Genomic DNA, 22,088 nt, shown 5'->3' with positions numbered 1-22,088 from the left:
TCAGGGTTGTTGTGCCAAAATGTACGAGAAGGAGGATGGGATGAAAAGTTAACTTTTTCAGATCAGGCGTCGGCTGTTCTCCTTCAGGGAGGGTTGTCCTTTAACTCCCCCCGCTCCATCCTCCCCCCACCCCCGCCCAAGTGCACACAGAAAGTTATTCTAAGTCTAAGGCATCTATTCTAAGGCATCGAGTGACAGCCGCCCTTGGGTGCTCCGCAGTCTGGCCAGATTAGCAGAACTCCTGCGCATTTCGCTCTGTCTGGTCATGGGAGAAGATAGCTAGGACTTGGAGAGACTCGCAGAGGACGCTCAGCATGAAAACGACTTCTGCTTCCCCAGAGCTGCCAGAAATGCGATAGCACTCTCCTAGCAACGTCAAGGCTAGCGGAGAGTGGGGAGGCTATGGAGGCAGTTCCGGAGAGCGCAAGAGGACACTTCTCCACTGCTGTTATCTCCATAGCTAACCTTGAGCTTCAGCCGCTCCTTAATCCTAAACGAAGCGCAGCAGGCCAGGACTGTCCGGCCCTGTTCGGCACGAGCTTGCCATCCTTGGCTTGCTGCATTTAAAATCTGAGGTGGGGGCACATTTCCTACTCTTGGTTCGTACTTTACCTCAAGCTCTCCAGACCAGAGACTGGCGATGCAGAGACTGCTCATCTAAAGGTTAAGATAGGGCTTTCCTTCCCGTTTACTTCGCATTTGCTCAGTTTAGAGCTTTACGTGGAGTGTGATCCCATTATGACTTGGCTAAGAGGAAAACTTGCATCTTGTGAGCATTTCCTACCATTGAAGTCAGTGGGAACGCGAATGAACCTCGCGATTCTGTTGGATGCAATAATGCGCACGCGCACGCGCAAGCACACGCACATGCACACACACTCCTGGCCCCGCTCCACTTAGAAACCCAGGAGAACCTCTTAGGAACCTGCGAGGGGGGAAGTCCGAGATGGACCCCTGCCTTTCAGCATTCACCTATGCAGCTTCCACTGCTTGGTGAGTACCAGCTAAGCAACAAATAAAAATAATAGGGTTCTACTCTCGTTTTTAACCTCCGGTATATTCAGATCACTGTTGGAATGAGTGGCAGGGAGGTCTTGGACTGGAAATAATGTGGCAACAGGATGGGACTTAAAAAAACAGGCCGGTATAAGCAGAGAGACCAAAGCAAACCACTGGCAGAAATTCCTAGCCCAATTCCCTTTCTAGGCTGGTAATAAATTTTATCATCTGGCTGGGCTATAGTTCAGTCTACCTATGGAGATCTAGGTCTCTTCCAGGGCTTAAATGTCTTCTTAAGCTACCCCCGCCCCCCTTGAGAGATGTGTTCCAACAAAGATAGTCACAGGCAGCATCTCTTCCCCTTGACTGAAACATCTCACTCAGAAAATGGTACCCAGCACAGCCCCCTCTGGTTACTGCGGCAGAAGCACTGCTGAGTCAGCAAAAGTGGCCCTGTCGCCTCCCCCCCTCCCCCCCCCAACCCAGCCACAAGCCTTTCCAGCAGGGAAACACACTGCCAGCAACCCTCTGTATTGCAAAGGGGGGGGTTTGCATCTCTCTTGCACTCCACGGAGCAACAAACAAAACAAAGCCAAGTCTCTATTTACAAAGTCGTATATATATTTCAGTTCACATAAAAAGCAGGTACTGTATTAGACATTCAACACTGGCCGAAGACACCTACTTAAGCTTCACTTCTGAGACTTGTTAGGCCAGATCCATGATTATAGGTTTTGTATTTTCTTTTCCTTTTTTTTTTTACAAAGAGCATTAAATAACTCACACGCACATACATTCAATATATGTAACTATGTACATACACATATACACCCACATGTATGTTTAGCTTTTATATACCCATGGGCATGCATCAAGAGACACATGTCCGTCAGTGGCACAGAGCCACCTTTGACACCTGAGGAGGTAGGGACCGCATTTGTGATCTATTTTCAACCCAAGAGGCATTCCTCCTGGCCACTACCCTTTCCCCAACCCCAAACCTTCCAGCCTCTGTAGAAGGACTACGGAAACCTTTGTCAACATACAAAAAGCTGACATACATATTCCCCACCCACCCCATGTAGGAGAACTGAACGCATCTGTAGTTTGTTTCATGAATTTTTTGAACTGAGTTTGAAATATTGGCTTCATTTTAGAAAGGAGGGGACAGAAAACAAGAACCTGACTTACTTCCCTTGGTACAGTCCCAACGAAAATCCCCACATTTGTTTCGTTGGAAGAAACCTCCAAAATAATGAACAGAAGCAAGAAGGTGGGTGAAGAAGCAAGACACTTCTAGTTGAAACCAGGGAAGGAAAACCGCCCTCCTTGTGCTTCCTTCTTACACCCAACCTTCATCCTCCCCATGTCTCATTATGCCACATGTGCTTTCATCCCCAGCGCCGTCCCCAAATTAGAGCATGCTTTCAAAGGTTCCAGCAAGTAGGCCATTCAGAGAAAAGACAGAGAAGGCTACTCACCCCCCCCCCCCCCGCCAGGCCCTTAGAGACTGCTAGACAGATTTGTGCTTTTTGAACCAAGAAGAGATGCTTAAATCAATATCTATTGGGACACCACAACACCTGCTAAACACAAACGAGAGCAAAGCCAGCCTCCCATTCTGCACACATCCCCTCTTAATGTGGGAGGGTCTAACGCAGGGTTAGGAAACAAATTTGCATTTCCGGGGGGGGGGGGAACAACAACTGGAGGGAGCTGAATATAGCAACGCATTTTACAAATCTTCAAATGTCAAGAGTGCTTTATGCAAGGGAGCAGGAAAAAGGGGTTTATGTTCAGCATAAAACTGGCAGGTGAAAATAACTATTTGACTGTTGATCACAGAAAGAAGAAGAATCTCGTGTAGGAATGGGGGTAAGGGGGGGCCCGGAGCAGAATATACTTCTTCCCAGAAAGTACAAGAGAAAGAAAGCCACATATAAGCAGGCAGCTTGCTTTGTAACTGATCCTGTGCCCCTAATTAAGTGTCTTTTAAAGAGGAGCTGCTTTCTCAGCTTCTATAATGGAGGCTTAACATTTCTGAGAAAGATAAAGATCTTCCCTAATACACCTTTTTAAAGACCCATCCAGCAACCAGGGAAGAAGGTCAATTGTGGGGAAGTTGGGGGGGGGGGGAGAGAGAGAGAGGAGGTTTACTTTCAATGTAACAGCAGGATCGGCTAAAATATGAGCAGTGAGATACTTTCCTCCCCAACTTTTCTGGCATGTAAGGAATGTAAACAGATTTTTCTTTTTTTGGAGTGACTAGGGAAGGACGAAAGAAAGAAAGAAAGAAAGAAAGAAAGAAAGAAAGAAAGAAAGAAAGAAAGAAAGAAAGAAAGAAAGACCAGAACAAGTTAAGCTAAACCATCAGCTCAGTTACTTCTCCCCACCCCCTTCTCCCCACAAGTCATTTTAAAGTGCATGACAGCAGCTACACTTTTTCGGAATCTTGAAACATACAAAGCCCCTTTTCCCTTGCAAGAAAAGGTCATTCAAGTTAATACTTCTTTGCTAAAACATCTTTCGGTTTTTTGTTTTTTTAATTGACACATTTTATAGCAACAACTTTAAAAAACAAAAAACAAAAAACTGGAGCAAAACATATGAAAGACAATACTGTAAAGTCAAGTGCTCCCTTCAGCTGCCCAGCTAGAACAGTTGTGTATACAGCACACTTGATTGTACAAAGCAACACCTTATAATATAACAATCAAGAAACTGGAGACCTTTTTCGTCCCCCCAGGTGAATATAATACCCCCTATTTGCCCTCATCTTCTTTGGGGGAAGGGACAGGGTAAAAAAAGGAAAACAAACAAACCAGAAAAAATGAAATCAATATGTTATAATTAGCTAATAAGGTCATTCACTATCTACACCTGCTCTTGCAACTGAAGTAAGACATACATCAGTTCTGTTTTTTTTTTTTTACTGTCCTTCTCCAAGAGCCTTAAATAAAAAACCAACAACTTAGAGTTGAAATATATATGTATATAGATATATATATGTATTTTTCTTTAAATAACATATTTACATCTAATAGAAAATATAACTCTAGAGATAATTTTTCCAACCAAAATTGAAATTGGTGGTGAGGGACTAAATGAATGAGTTAAGGGCAGGTGTTTTTCCCCCTCCCCCTCCCCCAATCCTGTCCAATAAACCAAAAATCCAGAACCAGACAACAACCTCTACCCCAAACCCTTTAGATGCCTCCTCTTCTCAAAGGGAATTCATCGCTTTTCCTTGAAGAAGCCTTGGTCTGTGCTGCTCTCCTTAATGGTAACTGTCAAGAAATTAGACGTCACATCAGTCACTACCACTTTCTCCAAGTTGTTGAGAGATGGGCTCCAAGCTTCCTCTTCCGGGTCACCAAGGATCCTGGAGACAGGGATGCGGGCAATGAGAGAAGGCCTGCCAGCCTGGGTCCCGATACCATCTCGGTATAAGCCGCCTTGGCTCGCAGAGCTGTGCAAGATCTTAGGGGCGCCCAAGTCCAAACTACTTTGCCCTTTCGGATCCAGGAAATCTGCCCTGTGCTTTGTTAGCCTGGGGGGGTAGGCCTCAGGTGCACACAGCTTAATGCCAGCTTCTGCTCTGGGGCTGGAGACAGCGCTGGGCAACTCAGGCTCCCTTCTCCGAGCTAACTGGATCACACTGTGTCCTGAACTGAATTTGGCTGTGCCCGGGTTAGCTGCCTCTTCCAGTTTTCTGGCTTTTAGGTAATCGACCACGGCCTTGTCCCCTGGCTCCACCAATTTCCGCTTGCAGGCCACGTCAGCCGATTCAGGCAGGTCTTTGTAGAGCTCCTTCCTGGGCTTGGGTCCTCGCTTTTTAAAGGCTGCTTCAGACCGGTCTTCCTCTGGCCCAATCCTGTTTTCCTGGATGGTCTCCACTCGGGAGGTGTTGGTGGTAGCAGTGGCGGAGGTGCTTTGGGGGGGCAATGGGATTTGCCTCAGTCCTTCCCTAGCACGGGAAGTAGAGCCCATCTCCTGGGGGGACCTTCCTGGGTAGGGCACCCGGATCCCCCTAGCAGAGTCACTACGGAATTCATAGGTCTTAGCTTTGGCTTTTGCCTGGGCCTGCAAACAGAACAGAACAGATAAAAAGGAACTGGATTGATCTAATACTTTGCCACAGCAGCTTCATAAATTTAGCTTATAAGGCTATCACAGTGTTTGTTTTTCCCTCTGGCTCACATATAGATATAAACACAGCAATGAAATCATCCCTCATTAGCAATGCTGCTTTTTTATGTGATTTCTGTTACAAGTAGTCATTTGCCAGAAGACACCTCTCTCTTTATCCTGTACACTTCCTCTTACCTTTAGCAAAAACGTTTTGGGTTTGGGGCCTCGTTTCTTAGGACCATAAAGTTCCATTTCTCTTTCCCTAAATGAGGTTTTTTAAAAGAAAAAAGGAAATTTTTAATAAAAAAAATCAGAAGATCATAGCATCAGATTAGCACTGCTCCAAAACACAGTGATATGGGTGAAAAGTAATTCCCCCTGCCTAAAGAGCATACCTTTCCTCAAAAGCTGCAAGCAGACGCGCATCTAGAATATTTTCCTCAGGTTCCCAGGTGCTGTATCTAGCCAAAGGAGAAGGAAAACAAAATGAGGTGGTGTGAGGGGTTGTTTCTTTAATGCGTTCTTATTTTCCAGAAATAATGAGTGCATGGTAACTTAAAAGATTGTCCAGTCCATCCATCTATATTCAATTTTACTGCAAAATAAAACAAGGCCAACACCATCCTAAATACACATTCCACTTCAAGGACTGCCTTTGACAGTTACTTACTTCTGAGACCAGCCCTTCCATTTCACAAGATATTCCATACGACCCTGCAGATGTCAAGAGGAGAAGACAAATTAGCATGCATTTCAGGAAAAGGAGGGGGCGGTCCAGAAGAATGCAATACAACGCTCAAAACCAAGCTTGTAATAAAAACCAAAGGTGCACTCAAAAGCATGTGTCAGGCGTGTGGGTGTGCGCAGTGTGTATGTGTGTGTGGCCAAAAGCGTGCCACAAAAATGCACATACAAGCGGCAAGGGCGAGAGAGAAATCCATACATGAAAAAGGGGGCGTGCTGCAAAAAACGTGATCAAACATGCATGCAGCGAATGCGTGCAGCGAAAGATCCGTGCAGCAGCCCGAACGGTGCATGCATGCAAAGGAAGGAGGCGCAGGAGCCGCTTTCGATGGCGGTGGCGCTGGCACCGTGCGCAACGCGAGCAGCAGCCCGGGCGGAGCGGCGGGGCTCCGGAGTGCTACTGCTGCTGCTGCTACTGCATCAGAAGGAGAAGGCAGGGGGGAGCAGCCGGGCCAGCGCTGCTCGCCCGCCCGCCCGCCCGCCTGCCTGCGGCCTCGCGCGGGGCCTGCGGGCCCGGGGGCGGCGCGCACAAAGCCCCGACGGGCGCTTCCCGTGCGCGCGAGGGCACCTACTTTGCGGATGCGTCTCTTCAGCAAGGCCTCGGCCGCGAACACCCTCTCGCCGACGGCGGAGAGCTCCATGTTTACTCGGCCGCGGGCAGCAGGAAAGCGGCGGCGGCGGCGGCAGCAGCGGCGGCCAGCCCAGCCCAGACCATAATACTCCGCTCGCTGACGTCAGCCTTCGCCCTCCCTCGCCTGCCTCCGCACTTGTTGCTGGCGGAGCCTGGCTGCCTGGCTGCGTGCGCGCTCGCTCCCTCGGAGCAGCCGCGGCGGTGGAGGGAGAGCAGAGGAGAGAGGGAGGCCGCCGCCGCCGCCGGAGCTCCTCCGCTCGGCCTGGGCCCGGCTCTTCCCCCGGCCGCGCGGCGCCCGCCTCCCTGCGACGTGAGCCGCGTTTCAATCGCAAGGGGGCGGCGCCCAAGGAGCAGGGAGGCAGGAGGGGGCGGGCAGGCTGCGTCCCAAGGAAGAGGAGGAGGAGAGCAGGGAGGGGGCTCTCCAGAGGGGGGAGGGAGGAGGGGGTCCTCAGCTGTCTGGTTCTGGAGACCGGGGTGGGGGGAGGGGTGCACATCTAGGCAGCCCTCCCCAGCCGCCCCCCTTCTCCCTTTCGCAGAGAGACGCTGCAGCCTGGACTCGCTGCCGCTTGCCAAGGCACTCGGGCCCACGGCCTGATGATCTCCCTATTCACCGTGGGGTAGAGGGGTGGGGGTAGAGGGCGAGGATGCGGGGTGGGGGTGGGAAGGAGGGTGGAATAAATTCAGTGGCATTTCTAGAAGCCGATGATACCATAACGGTTTTATTGTATGTGTGTGTTTCAAACGACTTATTTACAAAATAAACGACGACGACGCCTCCCTAAGCCTTGCAGAGAACCCCCTCCCTATCCGAAGATCAGGCGTGTTGATAGAATAATAAAGGGGGGTGTCCACTCCGGGTGAATGGGGATGCCAAGTTCCCTCGGCTTGGGGTAGTGGATAGGTTTGGGAAATCGATGGCGTTCTCGATCCTCTAGGCAAGGACGGTTTGATGGCGAGTGTGGCGCGCATTGCAAAAATATATGAAATAATTTAGCCTATCCTTCACCCCCCCCCACACACGCCCGCCTCTCCTTCCTCCCACCGCGTAAAGTGCCTTTTAATAGCGGGAGGAGAAGGCGGGACCAGAATCGGTTAGGTACCACCACCGAAGCCGCCAGCCAGCGCGCTGCCTTCCTGCACCCAGCTCAAGCAGACGCTGCATTTCCTGAGCAGCAGCAGCGACGTTTGTGCAGAGAAAGGGATTTGGAAAAGAAAGGGGGGGAGATAGCACTCAAATGCACACAATGGGCTGAAAAAGTCGACTCAGCAAGCGAGCCCCCCATCTCTTTTTCGGTGGCACCGGAGGAAGAGGAGGACTGCTGCTCCTGGGACTGGACCTCCTTCCTTCCCAAGAGCCAGACACACAGAGTCGGGTCGCTTTCCTAGGCAGCCCTCGGTCGCCAAGGAAAAGCCTCGCTCCGCTCCCTCGTCCACCTCTGCCGAAACCAGGGGGACTCCTGCGCTTTTCCACGAGCAAAGCGTTCTCCTTCCTCTGGAGTTCTGCTGCGTAGAAAAGTTGAAACGCAGCAGCCGTTCCGTTTTATGGCAACATATTGAGCAAAACTCGGTTGAACTTTGACTTAAGGCATATTTGCAGCATGACACATGCAGACAGATACGGGGACGGGGGTTGTGCACGTGCGTGAGAGGGATGCGGAAATATGCGATAGAAAAACCATAAACGCGCGATTTGCGCGGCGGAGAAAGAGTCTCTGTTACTTATTACCGATCTTTATTGACCTTTCCATCCTAGGTGGGGAGGGATCTGAGAGGTAATAAAGCTAAACAGGAGATCCTAACTTTGCCTCCTTACTTGGCGGTAAGTTCCACGGACATCCACGACTCCCCACTTCAGAGTTAAGCACGTGTGGGATCGGAGCGAAAGAAACCTACGAAGCTGCGATCCTAAGTACACTTCTTTGACATCAGTTTGGCTTTACCAACAAAACGTTTCCTGTGAACTCCGGGAATGACGGGCAGACAAAGAGGGAGTTTTTGGCTGGATGGCTTTTGAAGACCCGCGCCCCATCGAGAAGTCAGTTATGCCGGATAATTTTGACGTGATCCCCAAATCAGGCTTCAAGATAAATTGTTTCTGTCCAACTGCTTGAAGTCTGGAGCAAAAAGCAACAACAACAAAACTCACTCCACAGGGACAGACAGACTTACTTACTATTCAGTACTGTATACAGATTTTCTGTTTCAGATGATTCGCTGTGCTTGTGCTGATAGGGTATAACAAAGGACCAAAAGTCAATATAAATGTATCAGAGTTCAGATCAATAGAGTAGCTAGTTGGGAGTTTTAAAAAAGATACCCAGATAGTTAACCACGATATAGCTGCTTCCCCAAGGATGGATGGATTAGATGGAGGTATTAAATATAAACCTATGAGACAGTCATATTATATATTGTATTATGGGTTAATAAAGCATATAACACTGGCGTGGGGAGACGACTACACGAGGTTATTTGCTAATTACGTAAAATAAAAATAAAATAAAATAAATCACCCCATCGGACAATAGCAGCCAAAACTTTTCTCCTTTTTAAAGAAGCCAGCCGTGGACTACAAAGTCTTTCTTCGCAGCAAGAACGAGCGGTGCCAGCAATACAGCTGTTTCTGCTTAAGTTTAAATACTTTCCAACAGTTTGGGTAGTGAAAATAAAGCCGACCTCAAGAGCCTATAATACGAGGCTCCGGTTTCCTCGCGCCAAGTACCTCTGGGCTTAGCTTTTCGCAAGTTTGCTCGAGCAGCAGAGAAAGAGAGAGAGAGAGAAATAATAATAAATAAATAAAACAAAATAATAAAACGTAAGGGCGGCTGTGGGAGAGGAGATGTTGAGGCGTTTGTCGCGTCCCGCAAGGGGTGTCACAAGTGTCTGGGGGTTTGTAAACAAAGTGGCCCCGTGTGTGTTGAGCGATCAAGGCGTTTCTCTCCACTGAGAGACTCTTCCCCTCTTCCTTCGACCTCCCCTCCCCGCACCGTCGGGCTCCTCTTGCCGAACCATCCTGCAGGTTTCCCTCCTTAAGCCGCCTCCCCCGCCCTCCATCCCCTTTAAATCACTAATGGCTCTTTAAGACTGCAGCTATTTGTTTTAAGATACTATTTCTCTGCGTTTCATCCCTCAGTGACTTTACTGCCTCTTTACTCCAGTTAACTGTGTTTACTTTTCAGACGATTTGAAGGGACTCAAGAAGAAGTCCAGGCGCTGCGCGGAGAGGGGAGTTCAGATAGGCTGGGAGTCGTCCCCCGCCGGGTTTCAGAAACCGGGGAGGAAGGAACCACTTTTCCTTCTGTGTTCCGACGTGATCTGAACAGAAAGGATGGACTTGACCCGAAGAGTGGTATGGTTCAAAACTTAAGATGCATTCTGGTGCTATTTGCCACGACCAGGGGCGGAGTGGATATTTATAATAATATTATTATTATTTTTAAAAAAGTAAAGAGTTTTGTGCAGCTCCTAGCACAGTGCTTGAGCAAAATAAGTCAGATAGCGACAGTAAGATCCCTTAGTTAGGTACGCTTGTGATATCAGAGCCAAGGGTGTGCGGTGTTTTCCATTCTAGCAGAAACCCAGCATTTATCTCCACGATCTTGCGTATTGGCCGTTATGGCTTCAGCAGTCAATCAATCAATCAATCAATCAATCTCTGCATCGGAGGGATTCCTCTGAATGGTACACTTGACTAGCAAAGGCAGCAATATTCAACATGTTTCTGAACAATCTGGGGACAGGGTTTTTAGGGCAGGTTTATTTCCAAAAACGAAACAGCTTTGGCGTTGGGATCAGAATTATAGTACAAAACTTGAATTTAGCAGTATAAAGTTTAGAGGAAGGGTGAGGTTTGCCTCGCAGAACCATCTCCTCACTCTCTGTTTTCTTATTTCCACTAGGATAAACAATATAGTATCAGGCCACCTCTGGAGTAACCCCCGTGTCTATTCCACGCACCCCGTTGGGTTTTCACCGTCTGTCCCTCACACCTCTACCTGCTCCCCTCCCAAATAAAAGCACAGTACAGACTAGAATAGCTTGTAGGCTCCGGTGCGAAATGCCTGTTCCGTTTCCAATCGGCTTGCTGGGACATCTGAGCTTCCCCAATGTCCGCGCGCCTCCGCTTGGAGAAATAAGGTAAAGGCTTTCTCTTCCACCTTGGCTCCCTCCATCTGGCTGCAATTTTGACTGTCTTGGAGCGAGTGCGTGCGCCTGTGTGAAAGTGGAAATAAAACGGTCTAGCATTGCGATTTTATGAAGAAAAAAATGCCAGCAGTTCCATTTAGGATCGTTAGCAGCGTGATAAATTAGCTCCCCCTTCTCCCCGGCTCGCCTTCGCCCCCCCCCCAACACACACACAGCCTCTGCTCCCCTCCCTCCCGGGCTCTCTCTTTGTGTGCGCGTGTTTATTTAATGGAACAGGGGCTGCCAAACACCTGTTTCCTCCCCCCGCGCGCCACGACACGTGGCTTTTGTCTCGGCGGGCTCGGAGCTGAAATCGGGGACCAGGAGAGCGTTAGGAGACCGCAGCGTTGGGCGGGGTGTGCGGGAGAGCAGCTAAGGCGACGTTTTCCCTATTAGAGCTGTATTTGCAGTGCGATATGGAGAGAGAGAGAGAGAGAGAGAGAGAGAGAGAGAGAGAGAGAGAGAGAGAGAGAGAGAGAGAGAGGCGAGTGGAGGAGAAGGACCGAGAAGAGAACTGCCCGGGGATGCCTCGGCCAAAGGGCTGGAAATAAGAGGAGGAGGGGCCTGTTCTGCGTTCCAAATGGGGATCTCCCCAAGGCTGGCTGGCTGCCTGTCCATCCCTCACCCCCCCCCCACCTCCGCTTCCCAAAAATCTCATTCGGCAGCCTGGGGATATAGATCACCATATTCATACCGAGGCTGTATCTGAAACAGCCTGGAGGTGGACAGCAGGGAGGAACGAACCAACAGTGCGCATTCTGATATAGTTATACTATAGAGACGATGCAGTAAGGAGCGCGCAGCGTGCAAACAGCGTACACACACACACACACACACACACACACACACACACACACACACATGCAGTGACAAGCCTGTGGTGCTCGGATCCTGTCGCGCCTGCGCGGCGATTGGAGGGAATGCCCGAGTCAGGTGGCGTCTCGCGCGTGCTCGCGTGGCCCGGGAGAACCAGCCGGGGGCGTCGCGGAGGCGCGAAGGGAGCCGGAGAGATTGCGGGATGGCTGCGCCCGAGATTGCGACACTGCGCCCCAGACTTACTGGTCGGTGCGAGTAGAGAAGAAGAGGTTGCGCCGTCGGTGGGCGAAACGCGCGCAACACTCACGCAGCAGGGACGACACACGGTGCCATTTCCCAAGCAGTCGGGATTTTTGTTGTTGGTGATGGTTTTTTCCGAAATCAACCCGAGAGGGCGCGTGTAACTGCAGAGTTTACGCACATGACCTCACAGCAAGCAGGAGGACAAAAATTTAAAAAAATAAAATAAAGAAGTAATTATTGTTGAGCTTTAGGTGGCATGGTCCGTTTCTACATACCACGAAATCAATATAAACTTTAAGCCGAGGTGGACCTGAATGCAGGCCACAGAAAGACAATCGAGTCAATCTAACTCTCTTTTATTCTTTTGCAAATTGGTAAAGGATCACAGCTCAATGAAAGAGTATCTGCTTTTCATGCGGAAGGTGCCAAGTTCAGTCATCTCTGGGTAGGGCTGGGAACGACTCCCTCCCTGCCTGAAATCCTGGAGATCCGCTGGCTGCTAGACCGTGTAAGCAATATTGAGGTAGACGGATCAGTGAACTGATTAGACTGAAGGCAGCTCCTGATGTTCCTCGTGTGGACAGAAGCACCTTCCTTTTTTCACTTGGCTGGCCCAGCCAGCTCCGCCCCGCCCCTTTGCGCATTTCCTCCGCATTTGAAACCCATTTCCCCGTTGTGTCCATAGAGGCCGTCCAATAGCTTCGAAGAAGCTCGGTGGTGAGTGCGCAGGTGTTGAAACGAAGGTGTGCAGAGAGTGAGGCGTGTCTTTCTCCGCCTGTGCCTCTGTGTCAAAAGTACTCCGTATTAAATAAGTGAGCGAGCGGAGCATGTATGTGCAGAGGCGTGCCTTTGTTGCGCTTTGTGGCCTGTGTGCATTTGTGTGTGGGCGCAGGGCACGTGCCACGGTTCTGCAGCGCTCATTCATACGAACACCAGGACAATCTCTCATTGCAAAGGAAGGGTCTTCCAGGTAAGTAATTGCAGCCCAATCTTCAACGTGCCATCTGGAAAGTAAGACTCAGCGGGTGCAATGAACATGGACTTCGAGGAATTGTGTAAAGCTAGGACCTCACCTTTCACTTGAGGCTCAGGAGTGCACCTTGCAAGAGTCTATGGGCGCCTCCGTGTATTTAGACAGCTGTGTCCCTTTTGCGTTTTGCTTTTTTCCTCTGGACTCTTGATGTGCATCTGTGCAGCTTGAATGGATGTGGGTGAGACGCGAGAGGAATCCTTGCAGCATAAAAGCGCTGACGTATGTCAATTTTATCCCGATTTGTGACCGCCAAATTGTCCTGTCCCATCATGAGCCCTAAGGGCTGCTGGAGTCCCCTCTCACAACATGCTAATGGATCGAGGGATGTTGTGAATGTTCTTGATGTGAGCGTGGGGTCAGCGGTAGCAGTTACTATGGACGGGAAATCACCAGGAGGTGAACAGAACTGAATCGTGGCAGCGCAAGGAGTCTTGCTTGTAGGAGATGTCAGGTTAGCAGTAAGTGTAGAGCAAGACTATCATAGAATCATAGAACTGTAGAGTTGAGAGGGACCCTGAAGATCATCTAGGAATATGCGGTTGCCCCATACGGAATCGAACCTGCAACCTTGGCACTGTCAGCACCACGGTCTAACCAAATGAGCTGTCCACTAATCAGGGTGGTTGGCGCCAGAAGTTGTTGAGCTACAACTCTCATCATCCCTCACACCATTAACTATTTTGCTTGAGGCTGTTGGTGGCTGTTAGTCCAACACCGTCTGGAGGGCACCGCGTTGGTTACCTCTGGCGTAGAGGGATGGGGTCGCGAGTGAGTGCTTTGGTGTGTGGTTTATGGGGGCAAACGGCGCGACTAACCCAATAAATACGGCGCGCGTCTCTCCTCCTGTCAGCCGTTCTGTCTCTGCGAGTGAGGCAGAGGGGAGGGGGCGGGGCTGTTTTGCAAGTGACAGGGAGGCGACACGTGGACAAGGCAGCCGCAGCTTCCTGCCAGGGGCAAAGGTGCCCCCTGCCCCGCACCCGTGTCCCTTCAGCCTGCGTCACCCCTCTGGGAGAATGGGAGAGGAACCAAACACCAAATGCTACGCACAGATGCCTTTGCAAGGGCTTGGGTTTGGGGGAAACCATCACCCTGGCCAGTTACAGGCACTCTCATCTGATGAGGATGATCATTATCATTATCCACATAATTAGTGTCTCTATTGCCGGTGGAACTCGCTGCAACGGGATGTAGCGCTGGCCACTAACTCGGGCGGCTTTAAAGAGGAAAGCCAGGCCAAGCCATTCAGGGTAAGGCTATCAATAGCTACTAGGCACGATAGCTAAGTTCTGACTCCTCTGCTGGTGGCAATAAGTCTGAAGTACAACAACGGGGGAGAGCTATTGTCCTGGATAGCTCAGTTGGCTAGTGCGTGGTGCTGATAACACCCAAACGCCCAGGGTTTTTTTAGGGTGCGTAGGAAGGAAGCTAGTCTGAGCACAGTGTACCAAACCGAGAGGGCAACATAAGATAGCAGCGCCCTTAGCTGGGATCGGGGGATGTGGACAGGGGTCAGCAAATTTCTCCCTGCTGAAGAACCGAGATGTCCCCAGCAAACATTCCCTGGCCTGCCCTTGGGATTCTTAATCCCAGTCCGAATATTAGTTTTTCTTCAGTTACTGGTGATTTTACATTTCTTAAATTTTTACTTTTCCTGAAATCTTTGTTCTATTGGACAGATGTGCATCCCACTTGCAACCATTTTTGTTAAAACAGATCAGATCCTATGATATTTCTCTTTTTTAAAAAATAAATAAATTGTAATTTTGTGGAGCAGAAAGACAATGCTGTCTCCCCTTTGCCTTTCACACCGCCTTCAGGCTTTCCCTGGAACGAGCGGGGCAATCTTAAATCCCCTCCCTCCAAGAAAAACCCTAGCTTATCAGGATTCGCCCCTAGGTTTCCCCATACACCCACACTGCCTTGCTTCGTAGTGAGTTCACCTCCTACCCAGCCGCCCAACCCGATGGGGTCCTCCATTTGTTGAAAACACTTGGCCGGGAAGGCCAAAGCAGAGCCAAGGCCCGCGCGTTGTGCATTTGGTCTTCAAAAGAAGCGGAGGGAAGGTCACGACCCTGAACCCAGGAACCCGAACCTCCCGTGGCTGTATTTAGCACCCGCCCCCACGAAGCAGGACCCGTCCAATCGATTTCAAAGGACGTCCCTTCTTGTAACCAAGCCTGCTTTAGTAGCATCCAGCAGACGCGAAAGGAGCGGTGCGCAAGAAGGACGGGCCGGACCTTCCCGTCGCTCGCCCTTGTGACTGCCCAGTCTGTGCTGAGGGTTCTCGCTTGAGTTGAGCAGGACTTTTTTATTTTTTGGCAGCGCCGGCCGGCTTGAGCAGGTGGCGGCCTGGAAGAGCTGCCCTTCTTCCCCTGCTGGCCAGCGTTGCCTCGGAGCCAGGGGCTGCCGTCTCTGGGCGGCCCGTCCAAGGCAGGACCCAGCGGGTTTCTGCTCAATCCCATCAACGCGCTTGGCTGCCCCGGGGCTGAGGGGTGGTGTGAGAAGAATGAAGCGGAAAGGAGGGAGACCCCCGGGCGCGGGGACCTGGAAGGGGGGAATTTGGGCGAAAGGGGACGGAGGTCAACGAGGGCTGACCCTGGCTGGGCTGCGGCCAACCAAGACCCTCCCCCGCAGCCTGGGGGCAAGGGGACCCCCTGCACCCCACGCCAGAGTCAGAGGGCAACCCTTAAAGGCCTTTTTAAAAAGCCTCGTCCAGTTCACCAGAGAAGTCAGAAAGAGGCGGCGGGGAGAGGCGAGACAGTGACCACCAGCAGGAAGGAAAATGAGTGCCGGCCTCGCCTCCTGGGATTTACTGAAGTGCTTATTTGCATGATCCGGTTCCCCCCTATCTCAGTGTTCGCCCAGCGGGTGTCCTCCGCATCCTTCGGACTGCCACTTCCATCAGGCCACTCCTCTATCAGATATGCAACTGTGCTAGCTGAGGCTCATGGGAATTGTAGTCCAAAACATCTGGAGGGCACCAGGTTGGTCAGAAGAAGGCTGACTTCACCATCAGACCACTTTACACAGTGCGCCTGTTCTCTCCAAATTCTAAACCTCCTTTATCAGTAGAAGCAAAGGATGGTAGTTATTCTGGAATGAATCCAGACCTGTTGCGAGTTGCCAGTCTCCTGTTTAAAGCTCTTGGTTTCATGTGGAGGCTTGGGCTTCAGTATTGCACGGAGGTCCATGGGAGTTAGACCTATTGGATCCTGTGGGGTTTACTTCGGGATAAAGATCGAGGGCTAAAGCTCCCATCTTATATTAACTGAATCGAAGGTAAGTTCTGTAGATCGCAGAGGCTCAACTTTTGAACTCAGGGTTGCCCTGAAAAATCGATTTGGCCTTTATAGCAAGGGTTGGGGAATTCCTCTTCTTCCAAATGTTGCTTAACTGCGAATCACTTCGTCCTTGACCGCTGGCTATACGGACTGGGGCTTACAGGAGCTGGAATCCAACGAAGTACCGAAGGCAACAAACTATAGTTTATAGTTCAAACCATGGAGAAGAGGCTTCTCCTTCCCTCTCTCTCTCTCTCTCTCTCTATGACCCCATCTGCACTGTATATTTAAAGCCGCATCAGACCACTTTACACAGTTGGCTTTCCTCCAAGAATCCTGGGAACTGTAGTTCGTTAAGGATGCTGAGAATTTTCAGAAGGCACCTTCTCCTCTTCCAGAGCTACAGATCCCAGAATGGTTTAGCAGCCTCTTGCCAGGGAATTCTGGGAATTGTACCACTGTGAAGGGAACAGAGGCTTCCTAACAACGTTCAGTGTTAACTAACTACAGTCCCCAGGATTATTGGGGGGGGGCGGGACATGTGGCAGGATACTGTTTTAAATCTATAGTGCGGATGGGGCCTTTGTCACACTCCCTGGGAACATAAATCGCTTTTCTATCATACTAATCAGCAGTGAGTCTTGCCATAAATGGCCTGTCCCATTAAAAACAGGGCGCTCTTCAAATCTCTCCAACTCATCTGTTTAATGCAAATATCAAAGTAAAATCACACGTCCGTGTTATAAGAGGAAAGCGATTAAGGATCGTAAAGCACTCAGCACCCGCCCCGGGTTACTGATAACAGAATCAACTCACAATCGAGGGAATAAAGATGAGGGAGCGAGGGATACACACCTGCGGGAGCAAAACCCTCTATTTCCCCGGCTGACTCATAGTTGGGTGTTTAAGAAGCTGCCATTAAAAAGCACTGTGACCCAACTGACATGAGGTGGTGGCTGTAAGTCATCACCTGAGGTCGCGGTCACTCAATATTCTGCACATTTAGTGGCAAGGGAATCTTCGCTGATTTCAATGGAATTTCCTTTTAGGCTCATCTCGGAAAGAAGAGGTTCCTGCAGGCGGCTATATGAACGACGCAAAGTCTGCTACTTGACTGCAAATCCCATCATACCTGACTGAACATAGACCCTACTGCCAGGGGCTTTATGGAAGTGTATTTCTTTATATATAGAACTCCTTTGGGCGGCGGGGGGGGGGTCTTTAAACTTGTTTGTAAATCGCTTAGGTACTTTTTTTTGTTGGAAGCGACCCATAAGTCACCTACTCAGAAGTAAGTGCCACTGAATTCAGTGGGGATTGTTCCCGCGCAAGTACAGTACGATTGCAGCTTGGGCGTTCTGCATAGAGGTTTGCATTTAAGTCAGTCCATTTAAGTCCACGTGTTTTAAGGTCGGGGTGTCATAAGTATTCAAGGAGAGGAAAATATTGTTATTCTGTTATTACATTTCCATTCAGTCGCTTCTCAGGGAGATTCAGGGCCTAGTGCCTGCATGCTTTCCTCCATTTTAACAACAACCCTGCGAGGTAAGTCAGTCTGAAAGATGGTGGCTGATTGCCCCAGGATCACCAGTAAGTTTAACTGCTGAAAAGGGGTTTAAATCCCAAATCTCCCCAAATTCTAGCTCTTGACCGCGCTGAATGTCTATGTACAACCACGTTGCCAACAACACATCCGTCCTATTTAACATGTTGGGCAACAACTGATAAACAGCTTCATTTCTCAAAGACAGGCGCAGCCTCACTAAATCCCACTTCTTCTCCCACCCAAAAAAATAAATAAATTGAGAGAAAAAGAAGCTCCAAAGCAGCTAGTGAACATTCCTTGAAGACGTAAGCTTGCATTTCTTCTGTTCCCAGCTAGGGCTGCTGTTACAGTAGCCAGGAAAAAACCAGAATATATATTTACTTTCCTTCCCCTCTCTCTCTCTCTCCGTCGCCGCCTTCTTGAAAAGCAGCTGCTGCGGTCCTCGCCGCTGTTCGGCCACGGGAATCTTCCCTTGAAGCCAAGACACACAGAAACGACCATAGCCAGAGAGTCTCGGCGGCCGCAGCAGATCAGAGGCAGCGCCGGACGCGCAAGGAAACTGACCGCAGCGAGCACTGAGTCTGCGCCAGCGAGGCGCTGCGCCAATAGGCGCGCAGCTCGCGGGTCATTGGCTGGCTGAGGACAGCCGACTGGGACTCGATGTGGTTGTTGCTAGAGCCTCTTTCTTTCTTTCTTTCTTTCTTTCTTTCTTTCTTTCTTTCTTTCTTTCTTTCTTTCTTTCTTTCTTTCTGTCTGTCTGTCTGTCTTTGGAATGTGCCTGACTAGATCACGGTCTTTTATTCTGCATTTGGCTATCTGATTATAATAAACGCCATCCCTGCCCTCAGGTTGTTGTTTCCACCAATATGGATTAATATTACAGTATTAGAGCTTCCCAGCGTTAGGGGCATGTTCATCACTACAGGGACATGGGAAGTGAGTTTCCTGCGCGGTACACTTGGGTCACAAAGAGCTGGGGTCTTGGCCACTGTGTTTCAGTGTATGGCGATGAGAGTGAGAGAGCACTCGTGGTTTTGCTCCGGATTACAGTAATTAATCTGCATTGTTTTGGGGGATACGAATTGAAGTCCTCTGACTCCAACCTTCAGTCAAATGGGGCGCATTAGAAGGGAGAAACCATCCTGTGAAACTATCTTGACCAGCGGGAAGGGCCATAGCTCCGTGCGATGTCCCTGTCTTGTGTATAAAAAGGCTTGGACTGTGAAATCAAGAGCCCCAGTCTCTTGCTAAAAGAAACGCAGGAAAATGCTCGTGCCCATCCATCTATCGCCGCGGGGTGGGGCAAACACCCTGCAATGTAAATCCTTGGGCATGGGAGTAGCTAGGATTTTTGTAAGGCTACTTTGTTAGGCGGTCAGGACTTTTGTAGGAACCGGCGTGATTGGTCAGTTACCGTAGTTAAGTATTGCCATTGTTTTACTTGAACCCCCCTTGACCGCGCCCATGTCCTTGGGGGAAGTTGGAGAGACAATCTAGTTTATCAAGCATCATCTGCCTACAGACACACACATAGCACTGATAAATGCAAGGAGAGAAACTTCCCAATCCCAAGCAGGCCAGAACAAACATTACTCCCACCTACCCCATCTCTTCCTTTCTAGGCATCTCTTCCTTTCTAAATCTGACATCAGGAATCACAAGACAGAGAAACCAGTAGGAGAACACTTCAATCTCCCAGGACAAGATCTCAAAGTAGCTGTTTTACTACAAAGGAATTTCAGAAATAGACTGGAAAGAGAAGCTGCTGAATTGCAACTTATTACCAAACAAAGCCATTTTTCACCTTCTCACCCCTTGCTTTTTCCTGTAAGACCTATTGCAGTCTTTAAGAGTCGTCAACAGGCTCATCACAGCTATCTGCCAATCACCCATTCCCACCACCCTTCTGAGTAATACCCCTCCCCACCTTCTCACTATATAGAAGGGTCTGGTAACTTCTGTTTCAGTGTATCTGAAGAAGTGTGCATGCACACGAAAGCTCATACTAAGAACTAACTTAGTTGGTCTTTAAGGTGCTACTGGAAGGAATTTTTTTTTTTTTTTTTATTTTTTACTATGGCAGACCAACACGGCTACCTATCTGTTTCTAGGCAAGAGACATTCCACTTTCAAAGGCAACAGATAACTGCGCCATATTGTACCTGGCTGAGGAATCTAATCGAACAGCTTCCTATTTGGTCTTGTGGAGGCAAAAGGTGGCGGTGGGGGGGGGGGCGTGGATTCAGCTGCTCTTTGAAGGAACCGTTCCTAGTAGCAAATCTCAGTTAACATACAGCACTGGGACGGGAGGAGGGAGAGAGACCTGGACAGCTGTTATCTCCGACCATAACTTAATCCATATAACCCTTCACCCACCAATACTATTTTAATTAATCTAAAATGCGTGCATTGTGTTCTGTGCAAATGATACTCTGTGCCCTACATCTCCCCTTTATCATTTAGCTAGGGGAAATCTTTCGGGGAGTTTTGGGGAGCGGGGGTGGGGTGGGAGGTGGAATCGCAGTGAACACACCTATTCCGTTTGCCTGCCAGCAGTGGCGGAGCGTGGGTTGTCAGCACCCGGGACAAGGCAAGTAATTTGCGCCCCCTAACCCGTGGATTTGCGCCCCCTAACCCTAACCCCCAGATGTTGCGCTGGTGCGGCCGGCCCCCCTGCACCCCCCACGCTACGCCACTGCCTGCCAGGATCAGAAGCTGCAAACGACTCTAGGTTCCCTTATTTAAAACCAAGTAGCAACCTCAAAACTGACACTCAGAAGAGCCCAGTCCACAAAGCCCACCTAATCCAGGCCGTTTTAATTATCTTGCCCTGAAGTTCTCGCGCTCCGTTTGGATTTGCTTGTGAACCCCAGTCTTTCCGAACTTCTTGAGCTGCTTTTTGTTTTCTTCACCCTCAATATTTACGAGATCCGTGGATTTCAGGTGCTTCCTCTTTCCGATAAGAAGCGCTCCGGAGGCTGATCTGCACAGAGAAGGGCGAGAGAGGGGGAGATTTGAGGTTATGAGCAAATAGTTATTTCACCCTTCGCTCTGCCCACTTTGCAACTTTTTTTAGGTAGTCTGTCATGCTGCCTAAGTTCCACGGTTTTCAGAGAGAGTGGCACGTGTGCAGACGCTGACGGGGCTGTGCGCTCTTACCTGCGAAAGGAGATGTCACCACCAGTGGCGTAGCGTGGGTTGTCAGCACCCGGGGCAAGGCAAGTAATTTGCACCCCCTAACCCGTGGATTTGCGCCCCCTAACCCCCATATGTTGCGCCCGGTGCGGCCGGCCCCCCCTGCACCCCCCACGCTACGCCACTGGTCTGCTGTCCACAAGACTGCTGCCGGAAGTGTGTGTGTTTCATTCTTAGTCCTGTCAGCACTCTGAAAAGCACAGCTGTAGCCGATTTCCTTCTCCCCCTTTCCAAGCCTGTTTGAGATCTACCCCGCCCCCCTGATTTGGGGCAGCGCCCGTCCTCAAAGCGCTGCATCCGCTCCCTAGCTTTCTGTTAAGTAGGAAACCACCAACGGTCGTGTGGTTGATTGGAGTCCCTTTTTTGCTTCGAAAGCGGAAGGCAGGGGCTCAAGACGCAGGAGGTGGGGTGGGGACACTCGGAAAAGACTTGCAAAGTAACTAGTCCACATTGAGCAACATCTTTTTAACAGCCTACCCAAACCGCCTTGGTAATCATCGATATTCAGGATTAATTGACACAGAGTAGGAAGGGAGCAGCTTCTGCATGTCGTGTTAGGACAGCCCCAGTGACCTGTCCCTATAAAATAAAGGTGCCTGGAAGTCAAACCACCTGTTCTGGCTGTCATCACCCCGCCCCCACATTCCGGTCGCTAAATCTGAATATCTGAAAGCATTACCTGTTGGATTTCTATGTTACGTCGCTGATCATCGGCACGGGAGTGCAGACATTGGAGGAGAAATGGCAAGCCTGAAAATGGCTGCTAGTCTCACTTGTGTGAGGCTCCTCAGCGGCTCTTGGAAGGAACTCTGGACATGCTCGTGTGTGGCACTCTTTCTCACGGATGTCATTCAGAGAGGGAGGGGGGTTGGGTGTGCTTTGCAGTAGCAATTCCCTCTGTGCTTTATGGATACTGTTAAATCCTGATTCTGACAGCAGGTTCGAGAACTAAGGAAAGTCTGGAACCAATGGATCCCTGTCACTTCTCTGGGGAAGGTCAAGGGGAGATTCAGAAAATCATACCCTTCTCCGCCCAAGGAAGTGGTTCATTTCTGCCATGTTAACTGGTTGCTCCACCTGTTCCAGGCTTGGCACAGACCATCGCGTCGCCTTCCACAAAATCACTTTTGCCAGCCGTTGAACCGGTCCAGGGGCTTTTCTTTCTAATGAGAGAGAGAGAAAGGACCAAGAGCTGTTTCTTTTCTCTTTCTCACAAGGCTAGGCTCTGACTGCCTACACACCACAAAGCCAATTTAAAGCACATTCCCACTACCATTGTAGTTA

The 22,088-nt window shown here is 49.9% G+C and overlaps 1 protein-coding gene and 1 long non-coding RNA gene across 2 annotated transcripts; both read right to left on the bottom strand.

Moving 5' to 3' along the window:
- Positions 1-1,598: 1,598 nt before the first annotated feature.
- CBX8 (chromobox 8) lies at positions 1,599-6,835 on the bottom strand. Its single transcript, XM_083726097.1, has 5 exons — positions 6,447-6,835; positions 5,801-5,844; positions 5,526-5,591; positions 5,326-5,392; positions 1,599-5,082 (listed from the first exon to the last, which is right to left on the bottom strand). Exons 1-5 carry the CDS (start codon positions 6,513-6,515, stop codon positions 4,234-4,236), a joined length of 1,095 nt encoding a protein of 364 aa, XP_083582223.1. The 5' UTR covers positions 6,516-6,835; the 3' UTR covers positions 1,599-4,233.
- A 13,556-nt stretch (positions 6,836-20,391) lies between these two features.
- Positions 20,392-21,821, bottom strand: LOC310838573. Its single transcript, XR_014561047.1, has 2 exons — positions 21,484-21,821; positions 20,392-20,587 (listed from the first exon to the last, which is right to left on the bottom strand). It is a non-coding gene; the product is annotated as an uncharacterized lncRNA (long non-coding RNA).
- Between the last annotated feature and the right edge of the window lie 267 nt (positions 21,822-22,088).

The sequence above is a fragment of the Podarcis gaigeae genome (genome assembly GCF_964106915.1).
Source record: "Podarcis gaigeae genome assembly, chromosome: 2".
Taxonomy (NCBI): Eukaryota; Metazoa; Chordata; class Lepidosauria; order Squamata; family Lacertidae; genus Podarcis; species Podarcis gaigeae.
This window is presented reverse-complemented; position numbering and strand designations above follow the sequence as displayed.